The following is a 16,775-nucleotide window of genomic DNA, read 5'->3' as shown; positions in this document are numbered from 1 at the left end:
AGCGGAGGGGTGATGGGGCGGCAGGCACAGACGTCCGGAGGACAGTCTGGTGCTGCTCGCCCCCGTTAGTAAAAAAGACCCAGAAAAAAAATTAAATCATAAAATGAAAGCTTGTGCTGCTTAATGTAGCCCCCTGTTATAATGGTGATCCAGCTCCTGCCGGACACCAACGAAACTGAAGTGCCCTCAGGCTGTGGGATATAGGAGGAAGGTCCGGAGCATCCTGGGATTGAAAGGCTTTGGATGTTGGTGTCCTGTCCTCCAAGTCCCACCTACACTCCCTGTGGAGCCCTATGGACCCTGAAGAAGATACAATGTTGTCTTGTGTTGTATTTTTTGTGTTATCTTTATGTAACCTCAACCTATTAGTTAAGACACACACACAAATATAATCCACAGACCAATAGTAAGGAAGATTTTCTAGATTACCTGGAGCTGGAATCACGGAGACGACCTTGGTAGACCACGGAGGTGGCTGGGCTGATGTTTGGCGTGGCACAGCGGGAAGCGCTAAGGTCACATTGATCTAATAACTTCAGCAGCTCTTCCTCTGTGGGACCTCCGACATCTGAAGAAAGCAAAAAACAGGTCAACTGCTAACTCGGTGCAGTCTAAGCCAGACAAGGCGTCTCTCTCCACATCTCATACCTTTGTCCTCAGACTTTGTCCCCATGTCCATAGCTGTGGTCAGGTCCCACATTTGAATACTTCCATTAGAATGCCCTGTGAAGAGATAGCGCCGAGGGCGGGAGCCCATCCGACTGGACCCTTCGCATTCTCGGACGGTGAAACATGTGATCGTTGTGCAGTCAACAGCCTGGATTTCACAGATCCTGCAGAAGGAGAGCCGGGTTATTTTGGGTAGCCAGTGGACTCATTAACGTATCAAATCTACCCATCCGCACATTCCTGTCTCACTCATCCATTATGGGGGACACGTAACCATGCGGCTTAGAGGGCGCTGCTCAGGGCTCGCAAATCATTAGTACTATTACTCCTTCCCTATTTAAGCCATGCAAGAGATGCTCAGTTTCTCCTTAGTGCCTTCCAGGACTGGTGCATTTTTATGGGGCGGCCTGGGCAGCTTGTACGTTTTTTCCCCTTTAGCTAGTTCAGCATCCTGGGCCACCTGGTAGAACTAGACCTTTCCACTACCATCGTTCTTCAGGTCCCTGGTGAGTACCATGGCCAGGTGGCTTGGAATAGTGTCCCCATGATATAGTCTTTCTGTGCCCTCTTACCAGATCATCCTGAGCTTCCCGGTCTGTGTTTTGTGGGAGTAACAGTATGTAGTGGTGGTCTCCAGAGTAGATAGCTTTGGAATGAAAGCTATCTTGTTGGTGCGGAGCTAATCTCCCTTAGGGGTGGCTTTGGGACATCCCCATGGTAATCACTGTCCGAGTTTAGTTTACAGCATCTTCAGATGGTATAAACTGCTTTGAGCCTATGGAGGCTCCAGGGGCAGGAAAGAGAGCTTCCGATCTCTCCCCCGTAGCCCCCGGCCGGCTCTGGAAGCTGATGCTGTGCGTTGGGGCAGTATCAGCTTCCTCTGGGGAAGTCTTCACTTCTGTGAAAGACTTCTCCTAAATGCCGGGGATGTAACTCGCAGGGACAGCGGTTACCGAAACCACTGTACATAGACCCCTAAATCCTTTTCTCTAATTCCATTTGGGGGACACTACATTCCCACGCACCTGGTGTTTAGCATCTTCGTTAGGTGTTTGATTGCTAAATCCTATGCTGGGGACTTTGTTAGAAAAACAACAGAGGACCACCTGCAGGGTGGAATATATATATGTAGGATAGGAATGGCAGCTGAGTGCCATGGTGTCTATACCTCATGGTTATGTGCAGGTAAATAAGGGTGGCCAAGTAGTGCCGCCTTTGCATGGCCTAGGGGACATGCCCAATGGCACGTGTATTTGGCTTGCAGGGAGCCTGGAGAGCACCGGGCACTCAACTTCTTCCTAGTCCCCTTGATGTCACATGTACCAGGGACGGGGCCAGCCCAAAAGCACATTACCACCCTGCTAGGACCCTGGTTGTGACCCCCAAATGGATTGGGAGAAAAGAATGTAACAGAATAATCCAGAGATGCTTAATTCCTCTCTATTTATGGGCACCGGGTCCCCTCCCTGGAAGTTGCTGGCCATCATTGTTTCATAGAGGTGACAATTCATTAGGTACAGTAGGATTTCTTCCTGGCCCTGTGACCATCAGACACCAGGGAATACAGGTTGTTACATACATACATATATACATACATACATGCTGCCGGATAACTATGCATAGCTTTGTTTCTAATTTGTCTACCAGTTTCCTATCCTGTGGTTTCCAGGTTCCTATTTCTTGTCACCGCACTGGCGTACCCCAAACCTCTTCCTGTAATGATTCTCCGTGATCTAGAAGACATTCTGTCACCCTCAGCTCTCCAACAAAGCATTGAGTTGTGATGGTTACAAAACATGGTGCAGTCACCAATTTGCTGTCACATTATGCCTCCTCCACCTATGGGGAATATCCTACAACCATGGTACCGATGGCTGATGGGGGCCTGACATGGTACCCATGGCTGATGGGGGCCTGACATGGTACCCATGGCTGATGGGGGCCTGACATGGTACCCATGGCTGATGGGGGCCTGACATAGTACCGATGGCAGATGGGGGCCTGACATGGTAGCGATGGCTGACGGGGGCCTGACATGGTACCGCTGGCTGATGGGGGCCTGACATGGTACCGCTGGCTGATGGGGGCCTGACACGGTACCCATGGCTGATGGGTGCCTGACATGGTAGCTATGGCTGATGGGGGCCTAACATGGTACCGATGGCTGATGGCGGCCTGACATCCCTCCCCGCCCCCTCAGTAACGCTGCTACTGCTGAACATATGGAACTGGGGGCAGGGTACTAAGCCATGTTCCAATGAAGGCGATCTGACATTGTGTTTGCAATGTGTAACCTCGCGGAGCGACCGTTCATTTCTCTGTACACAAATAACCACAAGTCCTACGTTGGCTGTTACCTTTTTCCAGTTGAAGAAAGTCTCACAAACAATTTGTTTGTTATAGGAACCACCTTCTGTATAAACACCTGCTGGTCGTCTCTTTCTCCGAAAGGCCCTGTAAGCGAAACAAAGCAACGCATCATCATTGCTGTTTCCAGCAGAGAGCAGGCATCCAGCTTGTGCCACAAGTACACCGTGCCACAAGTACACCGTGCCACGGGAAAGTGCTCAGCCCACAACCCTCATCTTCACATGACCTGGAGGCAGCCATATTGTGGACTGAATTAATATTCATGAATGTGCATTCTGTCAAATCTCTAAGAGCTAGCAACATAACTGAGGCATAAGGTACAAAGTACCTCAATGTCATCGCAGGTTCCTAATAAAGTGATCGGCTGCACCCTCCTGAATATTGGTTCGGGCTGGCTGCGATCCACTGTAAGACACTGTACTTCTCCTGGTGTAGGACACAAGTAACCCACGTCCCAGAGATATTGATGGGTAACGATGACCCGGGCACCAGACACATTTGCGCTGGCATCTACGGTTGCAGATTATTTTCCCATGTAAATAAACACCCATCTTACACACAGGATAACCACCTATGTCGTTGCCCGAGGAATAGCTTCCATGGCTTTCTGATTCCTCCAGAGACAGGATTTTGAAGGAGGCGAGAGGGGTAGAACCTGGCTGGGTGGAGATCATTCCCCGGAAGCGAGTTACCGTCCAGGTGCGCACATGGTTATTATCCGCACAAACTAGATAAAAGCAAAAACACAACAAACCGCATTAACACAAAATAAATGTAACATTATACACAGAGCGGGGTCCCAGGCCCCTAGTAACATTATACACAGGCAGTTCCCAGCATTATAGTTATATAAATGTAACATTATACACAGGCAGCTCCCAGCATTATAGGTATATAAATGTAACGTTATACACAGGCAGTTCCCAGCATTATAGGCAGATAAATGTAACGTTATACACAGGCAGCTCCCGGCATTATAGGTATATAAATGTAACATTATACACAGGCAGCTCCCAGCATTATAGGTATATAAATGTAACGTTATACACAGGCAGCTCCCAGCATTATAGGTATATAAATGTAACGTTATACACAGGCAGCTCCCGGCATTATAGGTATATAAATGTAACGTTATACACAGACAGCTCCAAGCATTATAGGTATATAAATGTAACGTTATACACAGGCAGCTCCCAGCATTATAGGTATATAAATGTAACGTTATACACAGACAGCTCCCGGCATTATAGGTATATAAATGTAACGTTATACACAGGCAGCTCCCAGCATTATAGGTATATAAATGTAACGTTATACACAGGCAGCTCCCAGCATTATAGGTATATAAATGTAACGTTATACACAGACAGCTCCCAGCATTATAGGTATATAAATGTAACGTTATACACAGGCAGCTCCCAGCATTATAGGTATATAAATGTAACGTTATACACAGGCAGCTCCCGGCATTATAGGTATATAAATGTAACGTTATACACAGGCAGCTCCCAGGATTATAGGTATATAAATGTAACGTTATACACAGGCAGCTCCCAGCATTATAGGTATATATATGTAACGTTATACACAGGCAGTTCCCAGCATTATAGGTATATAAATGTAACGTTATACACAGGCAGCTCCCGGCATTATAGGTATATAAATGTAACGTTATACACAGGCAGCTCCCGGCATTATAGGTATATAAATGTAACGTTATACACAGGCAGTTCCCAGCATTATAGGTATATAAATGTAACGTTATACACAGGCAGCTCCCGGCATTATAGGTATATAAATGTAACGTTATACACAGGCAGTTCCCAGCATTATAGATATATAAATGTAACGTTATACACAGGCAGTTCCCGGCATTATAGGTATATAAATGTAACGTTATACACAGGCAGCTCCCAGCATTATAGGTATATAAATGTAACATTATACACAGGCAGTTCCCAGCATTATAGGTATATAAATGTAACATTATACACAGGCAGTTCCCAGCATTATAGGTATATAAATGTAACGTTATACACAGGCAGCTCCCGGCATTATAGGTATATAAATGTAACGTTATACACAGGCAGGTCCCAGCATTATAGGTATATAAATGTAACCTTATACACAGGCAGTTCCCAGCATTATAGATATATAAATGTAACGTTATACACAGGCAGCTCCCAGCATTATAGGTATATAAATGTAACGTTATACACAGGCAGCTCCCGGCATTATAGGTATATAAATGTAACGTTATACACAGGCAGCTCCCGGCATTATAGGTATATAAATGTAACGTTATACACAGGCAGCTCCCGGCATTATAGGTATATAAATGTAACGTTATACACAGGCAGCTCCCGGCATTATAGGCATATAAATGTAACATTATACACAGGCCGTTCCCAGCATTATAGGTATATAAATGTAACGTTATACACAGGCAGCTCCCGGCATTATAGGTATATAAATGTAACGTTATACACAGGCAGCTCCCGGCATTATAGGTATATAAATGTAACGTTATACACAGACAGCTCCCAGCATTATAGGCATATAAATGTAACATTATACACAGGCAGTTCCCAGCATTATAGGTATATATATGTAACATTATACACAGGCAGCTCCCAGCATTATAGGTATATAAATGTAACGTTATACACAGGCAGGTCCCAGCATTATAGGTATATAAATGTAACCTTATACACAGGCAGTTCCCAGCATTATAGATATATAAATGTAACGTTATACACAGGCAGTTCCCGGCATTATAGGTATATAAATGTAACATTATACACAGGCAGTTCCCAGCATTATAGGTATATAAATGTAACATTATACACAGGCAGTTCCCAGCATTATAGGTATATAAATGTAACGTTATACACAGGCAGGTCCCAGCATTATAGGTATATAAATGTAACCTTATACACAAGCAGTTCCCAGCATTATAGATATATAAATGTAACGTTATACACAGGCAGCTCCCAGCATTATAGGTATATAAATGTAACATTATACACAGGCAGTTCCCAGCATTATAGGTATATAAATGTAACATTATACACAGGCAGTTCCCAGCATTATAGGTATATAAATGTAACGTTATACACAGGCAGCTCCCGGTATTATAGGTATATAAATGTAACGTTATACACAGGCAGCTCCCAGCATTATAGGTATATAAATGTAACGTTATACACAGGCAGCTCCCGGCATTATAGGTATATAAATGTAACGTTATTCACAGGCAGCTCCCGGCATTATAGGTATATAAATGTAACGTTATACACAGGCAGCTCCCGGCATTATAGGTATATAAATGTAACGTTATACACAGGCAGCTCCCGGCATTATAGGCATATAAATGTAACATTATACACAGGCCGTTCCCAGCATTATAGGTATATAAATGTAACGTTATACACAGGCAGCTCCCGGCATTATAGGTATATAAATGTAACGTTATACACAGGCAGCTCCCGGCATTATAGGTATATAAATGTAACGTTATACACAGACAGCTCCCAGCATTATAGGCATATAAATGTAACATTATACACAGGCAGTTCCCAGCATTATAGGTATATATATGTAACATTATACACAGGCAGCTCCCAGCATTATAGGTATATAAATGTAACGTTATACACAGGCAGGTCCCAGCATTATAGGTATATAAATGTAACGTTATACACAGGCAGGTCCCAGCATTATAGGTATATAAATGTAACCTTATACACAGGCAGTTCCCAGCATTATAGGTATATAAATGTAACGTTATACACAGGCAGCTCCCGGCATTATAGGTATATAAATGTAACGTTATACACAGGCAGCTCCCGGCATTATAGGTATATAAATGTAACGTTATACACAGGCAGCTCCCGGCATTATAGGCATAAAAATGTAACATTATACACAGGCAGTTCCCGGCATTATAGGTATATAAATGTAACGTTATACACAGGCAGCTCCCGGCATTATAGGTATATAAATGTAACGTTATACACAGGCAGCTCCCGGCATTATAGGTATATAAATGTAACGTTATACACAGGCAGCTCCCGGCATTATAGGTATATAAATGTAACGTTATACACAGACAGCTCCCGGCATTATAGGCATATAAATGTAACATTATACACAGGCAGTTCCCAGCATTATAGGTATATAAATGTAACGTTATACACAGGCAGCTCCCGGCATTATAGGTATATAAATGTAACGTTATACAGAGGCAGCTCCCAGCATTATAGGTATATAAATGTAACGTTATATACAGGCAGCTCCCGGCATTATAGGTATATAAATGTAACGTTATACACAGGCAGCTCCCAGCATTATAGGTATATAAATGTAACGTTATACACAGGCAGCTCCCGGCATTATAGGTATATAAATGTAACGTTATACACAGGCAGTTCCCGGCATTATAGGTATATATATGTAACGTTATACACAGGCAGCTCCCGGCATTATAGGTATATAAATGTAACGTTATACACAGGCAGCTCCCAGCATTATAGGTATATAAATGTAACGTTATACACAGGCACCTCCCAGCATTATAGGTATATAAATGTAACGTTATACACAGGCACCTCCCAGCATTATAGGTATATAAATGTAACGTTATACACAGGCACCTCCCAGCATTATAGGTATATAAATGTAACGTTATACACAGGCAGGTCCCAGCATTATAGGTATATAAATGTAACGTTATACACAGGCAGCTCCCAGCATTATAGGTATATAAATGTAACGTTATACACAGGCAGCTCCCAGCATTATAGATATATAAATGTAACGTTATACACAGGCAGGTCCCAGCATTATAGATATATAAATGTAACGTTATACACAGGCAGGTCCCAGCATTATAGGTATATAAATGTAACGTTATACACAGGCAGGTCCCAGCATTATAGGTATATAAATGTAACGTTATACACAGGCAGGTCCCAGCATTATAGGTATATAAATGTAACCTTATACACAGGCAGTTCCCAGCATTATAGGTATATAAATGTAACGTTATACACAGGCAGCTCCCGGCATTATAGGTATATAAATGTAACGTTATACACAGGCAGCTCCCGGCATTATAGGTATATAAATGTAACGTTATACACAGGCAGCTCCCGGCATTATAGGCATAAAAATGTAACATTATACACAGGCAGTTCCCGGCATTATAGGTATATAAATGTAACGTTATACACAGGCAGCTCCCGGCATTATAGGTATATAAATGTAACGTTATACACAGGCAGCTCCCGGCATTATAGGTATATAAATGTAACGTTATACACAGGCAGCTCCCGGCATTATAGGTATATAAATGTAACGTTATACACAGACAGCTCCCGGCATTATAGGCATATAAATGTAACATTATACACAGGCAGTTCCCAGCATTATAGGTATATAAATGTAACGTTATACACAGGCAGCTCCCGGCATTATAGGTATATAAATGTAACGTTATACAGAGGCAGCTCCCAGCATTATAGGTATATAAATGTAACGTTATATACAGGCAGCTCCCGGCATTATAGGTATATAAATGTAACGTTATACACAGGCAGCTCCCAGCATTATAGGTATATAAATGTAACGTTATACACAGGCAGCTCCCGGCATTATAGGTATATAAATGTAACGTTATACACAGGCAGTTCCCGGCATTATAGGTATATATATGTAACATTATACACAGGCAGCTCCCGGCATTATAGGTATATAAATGTAACGTTATACACAGGCAGCTCCCAGCATTATAGGTATATAAATGTAACGTTATACACAGGCACCTCCCAGCATTATAGGTATATAAATGTAACGTTATACACAGGCACCTCCCAGCATTATAGGTATATAAATGTAACGTTATACACAGGCACCTCCCAGCATTATAGGTATATAAATGTAACGTTATACACAGGCAGGTCCCAGCATTATAGGTATATAAATGTAACGTTATACACAGGCAGCTCCCAGCATTATAGGTATATAAATGTAACGTTATACACAGGCAGCTCCCAGCATTATAGATATATAAATGTAACGTTATACACAGGCAGGTCCCAGCTTTATAGATATATAAATGTAACGTTATACACAGGCAGGTCCCAGCATTATAGGTATATAAATGTAACGTTATACACAGGCAGGTCCCAGCATTATAGGTATATAAATGTAACGTTATACACAGGCAGCTCCCAGCATTATAGGTATATAAATGTAACGTTATACACAGGCAGCTCCCAGCATTATAGGTATATAAATGTAACGTTATACACAGGCAGCTCCCAGCATTATAGGTATATAAATGTAACGTTATACACAGGCAGCTCCCAGCATTATAGGTATATAAATGTAACGTTATACACAGGCAGCTCCCGGCATTATAGGTATATAAATGTAACGTTATACAGAGGCAGCTCCCAGCATTATAGGTATATAAATGTAACGTTATATACAGGCAGCTCCCGGCATTATAGGTATATAAATGTAACGTTATACACAGGCAGCTCCCAGCATTATAGGTATATAAATGTAACGTTATACACAGGCAGCTCCCGGCATTATAGGTATATAAATGTAACGTTATACACAGGCAGTTCCCGGCATTATAGGTATATATATATGTAACATTATACACAGGCAGCTCCCGGCATTATAGGTATATAAATGTAACGTTATACACAGGCAGCTCCCAGCATTATAGGTATATAAATGTAACGTTATACACAGGCACCTCCCAGCATTATAGGTATATAAATGTAACGTTATACACAGACAGCTCCCAGCATTATAGGTATATAAATGTAACGTTATACACAGGCAGTTCCCGGCATTATAGGTATATATATATGTAACATTATACACAGGCAGCTCCCGGCATTATAGGTATATAAATGTAACGTTATACACAGGCAGCTCCCAGCATTATAGGTATATAAATGTAACGTTATACACAGGCACCTCCCAGCATTATAGGTATATAAATGTAACGTTATACACAGGCACCTCCCAGCATTATAGGTATATAAATGTAACGTTATACACAGGCACCTCCCAGCATTATAGGTATATAAATGTAACGTTATACACAGGCAGGTCCCAGCATTATAGGTATATAAATGTAACGTTATACACAGGCAGCTCCCAGCATTATAGGTATATAAATGTAACGTTATACACAGGCAGCTCCCAGCATTATAGATATATAAATGTAACGTTATACACAGGCAGGTCCCAGCATTATAGATATATAAATGTAACGTTATACACAGGCAGGTCCCAGCATTATAGGTATATAAATGTAACGTTATACACAGGCAGGTCCCAGCATTATAGGTATATAAATGTAACGTTATACACAGGCAGCTCCCAGCATTATAGGTATATAAATGTAACGTTATACACAGGCAGCTCCCAGCATTATAGGTATATAAATGTAACGTTATACACAGGCAGCTCCCAGCATTATAGGTATATAAATGTAACGTTATACACAGGCAGCTCCCAGCATTATAGGTATATAAATGTAACGTTATACACAGGCAGCTCCCAGCATTATAGGTATATATGACCGTACCTGATACCAGGTGCTTTTCTGACAGCATGATCTTGGTAACCGGGCTGCGGTGAACGGTAAACGTCTGGAAGAGCTGAGGACCGGACCCCACTGTCTCCGGATGCTGCACAATCACCCTCACTGCCCCCGAGCTCGTACCATATGCAATCTCGATCCAGTTCCCACTGACGCCTGTAGGGAGCAGTAGGGAGCAGAAATACATTTACTGGGAGAGGAGACCCCACAGTGTCAGTGGGATTTTTATATTACATTATAATCCCCGTCTTCACTGACCAAGAGCTGCTATGAAAACCTTTTATGGTTGCTACATAATAAGATAATAGTAATGCTGTGTATAATATACATTATACAACTGTAAAAACAAACAAACAAAGGTTTGAACACCCCTGTAGTAAGATACAGCACAAATCGCCCACGGACATAAAGAAATCATTCGGCATACAGGCACATTTTTGGAATGAATATGGCAGCAGTCAGGAAGTAACTGTGGAAGAATTTTCTGTGCATACAGAACGGCAGGAGAGTATAGGGTTCCAGCTCCTACAGATACGAACAATCCAGAATGATCTATTGTTACACCGGAGGAAGAGGCGGAGCCTACGCTCAGCCAATAGGAGGCCAGACACTGCGTCCCACAATGTAACCAGCGAGAAATAATATTCTTTTCTCTTACAAATCTATTTCCACTTCACAAGAAGCCTTTGGTGAGATGGGTCAGGCCCTGGGGCCATCACTGTAGAGGATACTCACTGGTTTTGGGGGTGAGGTAGACACTCAGAGCCGTGATGGCGTCATTGGAGGGATCGTGATACAGTTCTGTCACTAGCAGGTCGTTGTCCTTCATGCGCAGTGGAAACTTCTGCATATCTGTAGTGAGGAATCGCACAATGACAACCAGCACATAAAGCAGAGTCAGGGATCGCACCTTTACTATACACATGCTGGAAAAACTGCAATATACGTTATCACAAATAGTATTATTACTGTGTTGCAATGGCATTATCCTTTAACGGAAAATACCACCATGCTTTCTGTTGCCATTTAATCATTCGCTAGATATTCTACAGGAGAATGTGTCTAGGACTCTCCTGCTGTCATTCCCTCTTTAGTCTTCTACATGTCGCGTTTCTGCGGATCACAAACTAGATGTCACCAGGGTATAGGACATAGTGCAAACAGCCGCCAGCAGGTAGGGTTCCTGCGTCACACAGGCGCATTACAAGGCGTCATCCCTCATTTTCATTCTGATCTCGACTGATAACCTAAAACACTGAGGGCCTGATTCAGAGCCGGACGCTATTTGCGGACGGTCGTTCAAAAAAAGGGGCCGGCTATTTAAATTGAGCGCTCTTTGTGGTTTGTTGACGCCTGTATGTCTGAGCGAGCGAACGAAAAATGCGCTCGCTATTTTGTAAAGACGCCCCTTTGCCGTTCGCATCCTACGTCATCTCCGCTATTTATTTGATTAATCGAGTACATCGAAAGGCATCTGAACTGCTCGCAGTGCTTGTGGTAGGTTTTTCCTTACCGCTATCACTGTGAGCAGTTCAGGCTAAAAGACAACCAAGTGACGTGGTCGATGACGCTCCTTTACTAAGTATGCACTCCCATTAAACGCCCTTTTTACCGTTTGGCACGCCTGCGTTCGGATCACCACTCCCCCATTTTCAAGCACCTTCTCCTGTTACCACCCACAAACGGTACATTGTCACTCACATTAGCAGCCCCTCGCTGTTTTGCGAGCGCACGATTTCCGAACGCAATGACTGGTTTGCGCATGCGCAGTTGTGCGAACATCGCTCAGAGCGAACGAGCGGCAACTTACGAGCGGCTCTGAATCAGGCCCTGAGTGCGGCATGGCGGATTCCAATGGAAGAACACTAGGACCGATCGCTTCGAACAGCGCTGTCTGTGCTCCAAAACCTGTTCTACTAAGAAAAGCTCCCGTGCGATAGGATCATACTCCCCGGAATGAAGGATCTCTATATGACAACCTGTGCGTCAGGTATTACATAGCCAGGGTGACATCGCCCATAATCACAGGTGGGTGCATCACATTGGCTGACCAGGTCATTCAGAACAGCGGCTTGACGCCAGCTGGCGGTGGGAGTGGCTGAATGGATCAGGGGCGAGCGCTGAGTGGGAGCATTTAGTCGCTGTGTCCATCCACAAACAGATACCAGATTTACATGGACATGATCATATACAGGACACAGAGCCTTATGGGGTGGTCTCAGTTTGCTGGTGATTTGTTTTTTTAAAAGTATTTTTGCAAAAAATTATATTTCTATATTTTATTTCCCCGCTACATGTCAGTTACAAGTTACTTTGACTATAGAATAGACATTTATGTGAATGAATTTTATATGGTGTTTTATGAAACAAAAACAGCTGCAATATTGGTTGTTGCATTGTTCATGCAACTCATCAGGGTCATTGGTGTTATGCCTGGTGCCGGCAGCTTATTCGCGCTGCAGTTTTATTTATTCTTTGTCACGTAACAATGGCCGCCCTGATGTTGTCGCAGCCGCCATTGATTTCTACAAATGAATACTGTGTAGATAACAAGAGATATGGTAAGAACTTACCTTTGTTATCTCTGTTTCTACGAAGTCCTTAGGGCCCACAGGGATACCTTGGGGTATAGATATGGGCTTCGTCCATGGGCACCACACAGTTAAAACTTTCAACCCACGATGCACCGGGGCCTACTCTCCTATACCCCGCCCCCAGCCAAGGCACCTCAGTTTTAGTAGCAAGCCATAGGCCGGAGGAGGAGGAGAAAAAGAGAGAAGAAAGTCTGGAACACACAAGATTCACATTCTCACACAAAGGAGACAGAAGACTGGTGACCAGAACACCCTACAGAAGCACAGGATGACAGGGCGGGCGCCCTTTGGACCCTAACGACTTTGTAGAAACAGAGATAACAAAGGTAAGTTCTTACCATATCTCTTGTTTTCTACTTCAGGGTCCTTAGGGATCCAGAGGGATACCTTGGGGATGGCCCAAAGCAGTATCCTTCAAGGGTGGGGACGCTCCTGTGCAGAAAGGAGAATACGCCGCCCGAAGGAAGCATCCTGAGAGGCAAAGGTATCAAAAACGTAATACCTGACAAAGGTATAGACAGAAGACCACGTGGCCGTCTTAAAAAGCTGAACAGCCGAGGTGCCACGGCGAGCTGCCCACGAAGGAACCACAGACCTCGTAGAATGAGCCTTAACACAGGACGACACTGGAAGACCCTCATGAGCATAAGCCTTAGAGATCGCCATGCGAATCCACCGTGCCAAAGTCTGCAGGCCAACCCCTCTTGTGGAATCCATACAGGACAAACAAGGAGTCCGATTTTCGAAAAGAACTGGTACGGTCCACATAAATCTGCAGAGCCCGTACCACATCCAATGAGGCCTCACCAGCCGAGAGATCCGATGAGTTAAGAGCCGGTACTGCAATTTCCATGTTAATGTGGAAACTAGACTCCACCTTAGGAATGAAACCAGGGCAGGTCCGAAGTACCGCCCTATCCTGATAAAAAATCAGAAAGGGAGGGCGACAAGAGACAGCCCACAAATATGACACTCTTCTGGCCGAAGCAATAGCCAGAAGGAACACTGTCTTTGTCGTAAGCCATTTCAAATCCACTAAGCCCAAAGGTTCAAATGGGGGACCTTGGAGCACCCTCAGAACCACAGCCAGATCCCAAGGAGCCACTGGAGGGACAAAGGGAGGCTGAATGCGAAGGACACCCTGCATAAAGGTGCGGATATCAGGAAGCGGAGCAATCCTACACTGAAACCACACCGACAGAGCAGAGACATGCACCTTTGGGGAGGCAAGGCGTAGACCCGAGATCCAAGCCCGCCTGTAGGAAAGCCAGCACTCTGGATATCCGAAACTCCTGGGGATCGTATCCTTTAGAGCGACACCACTCAAAATATGTATGCCACACCCTGTGGTAAATTGTAGCCGAAGCAGGTTTCCGAGCTCTGAGCATGGTATTCACCACAGATCTGGAGATAGACCTTAAGAGGGAAGTCTCAAGAGCCACGCTGTCAAAGACAGACGACCCAGGTCCAGGTAACGGCAAGGACCCTGAGACAACACGTCTGGGCGTTGAGGCAACAGCAATGGAGCATCGATGGAAGACACTGAAGATCCGAGTACCAATACTGTCTGGGCCACACAGGAGCCACTAGCAGGATCTTGCCTCCTTCCTCCCTGAACTTTCAAAGCACTCGAGGAAAAAGAGAGAACGGAGTAAACAGGTACGCAAACTGGAAGGTCCACCGTACCGATAGAGCGTCTACCAGGAGAGCCTCTGCGTCTCTTGTTCGGTATCCGTACACCTGCAGCTTGCGGTTGTGTCTGGAGGCCATGAGGTCTATTTCGAGAAGGCCCCACTTGTCCACTAGGAGTTGAAATACCTCCTGGTGAAGAGACCATTCCCCCGGATGTACATCGTGACGGCTGAGGAAGTCCGCTTCCCAGTTGAGTACCCCCGGAATGATTGCTGCCGAGATGGCTGGGAGATTGCCTTATGCCCAAGTCAGAATGCGGGATATCTCTATTAGGGCCGTCTGACTTCGAGTTCATCCTTGACGGTTTATGCCACCGTGGTGGTGTTATCTGACTGAATTTGCACAGGTCTGCCATGCAGAATGCGTCTTGCTTGTTGCAGCAGTCTGAATACTGCCCGAAGTTCCAATATATTGATCGGCAGGGCAGATTCCGCTGGCGTCCACCGTTCCTGGAAGACGTGTGGACCCATCACAGCGCCCCAGCCCCGAAGGCAGGCATCCTTTGTTAGAAGGACCCAGTCTGAGATCCAAAACAGACGTCCCCTGTTGAGATGAGACTTTTGTAGCCACCAAGTCAGAGACAGGCGCATCTCTGGAGAGAGCACGATCATTTGTGTCTTTATCCGACGGGGTATTCCGTCCCATCTGGAGAGGATCAACATCTGTAGAGGCCTGGAATGAAACTGGGCATACTCCACCATGGAGAACACCGACACCATGGAACCCAGTAACCTCATTGCCGAGTGAAGAGATACTCGGCGACTCTGTAGGCATTTGCGTATCCTGGATTGCAACATGGATATTATTTTCTACCGTCAAGAAGATCCTCAGCTACTGAGAGTCCAACAATGCTCCCAGATGGACCATCCTCTGAGAAGGCGTTAGGGAGGATTTCTTCCAGTTCACCAGCCAGCCGTGAGCCTGTCAACAACAGAAGGTCGTCCAAGTAGGGTAACAGGCAAACCCCCTGCAACCGCAGGTGGGCCGCCATTACCTTTGTAAACACCCGAGGGGATGTGGAGAGGCCAAACAGCAGAGCCTGAAAATGGTAATGGTGATCTAGTACCCCAAATATGAGGTAACACTGATGAGCCCTGGCAATGGGGATATGCAGGTAGGCATCCTGAATATCCAGAGACACCATAAAATCTCCAGGCTCCATAGCTAAAATAATAGAACATAGAGTATCCATTCGGAACCGAGGGACCCTTACAAACTTGTTCTGGGACATGAGGTTGAGGATAGGTCGGTATGACCCGTTTGTTTTTTGAACCAGAAAGAGGTTGGAGTAATAACCTGTCCCCCTTAGGGGTAACGGAACAGGCTCTATGACTCCCGTATGGAGCATAGAGTGCACCACCTCCTGGATCGCCAGAGCCTTCTTTGGATCTGAAGGAAGGCCTGCTGTGAAGAACTGATGAGGCCTTCTACGGAAGGAGAGGGCATATCCCTGAGATACCACTTCCCGTACCCAAGTGTCTGTGGTGGTCTGGCACCAGCACTGGGCGAATTGCAGAAGTCAGCCTCCCACCTTGTGGTCCACCAAGGGGAGGCCCAGCCCGTCAGGGTTAGTCGTAATGCTTGGCAGCCGGATGTGCGGTACTCCAAGCCTGTTTCTTGGGCTTGGCGGCCTTTTTGGATCCTGAAGGTCTCGGAAAGGACTGCACCTTAGGCTTGCTGTGGGCGATAGGGTCGAAAGGACAGGTTCCTAGACCCAGATGAAGTCGGGGCTGAAGGTAGACATGCAGATTTGTGTCCACTATCTTGTCCAAAGCGGGCCCGAACAGGACCTGACCATTATAAGGTAAGTATTCAAAGCC

At 44.8% G+C, this 16,775-nt stretch overlaps 1 protein-coding gene across 1 annotated transcript in view; it reads right to left on the bottom strand.

The window, feature by feature from the left end:
- The window catches only part of LOC148443015 (BTB/POZ domain-containing protein KCTD3-like), a 119,127-nt gene that overhangs the window by 7,820 nt on the left and 94,532 nt on the right, over positions 1 to 16,775 (bottom strand). The window contains 6 exon segments of the mRNA XM_088463387.1: positions 430 to 568; positions 649 to 833; positions 3,027 to 3,123; positions 3,611 to 3,766; positions 10,655 to 10,825; positions 11,405 to 11,521. Of these exon segments, the coding sequence (XP_088319513.1) occupies positions 430 to 568; positions 649 to 833; positions 3,027 to 3,123; positions 3,611 to 3,766; positions 10,655 to 10,825; positions 11,405 to 11,521 (865 nt within the window).

The sequence above is a fragment of the Taudactylus pleione genome, unplaced genomic scaffold (assembly GCF_031769625.1).
Source record: "Taudactylus pleione unplaced genomic scaffold, aTauple2 ptg001352l, whole genome shotgun sequence".
Taxonomy (NCBI): Eukaryota; Metazoa; Chordata; class Amphibia; order Anura; family Myobatrachidae; genus Taudactylus; species Taudactylus pleione.
Note: the sequence above shows the minus strand (reverse complement) of the source record. Positions and strands in the feature narration are given on the sequence as shown.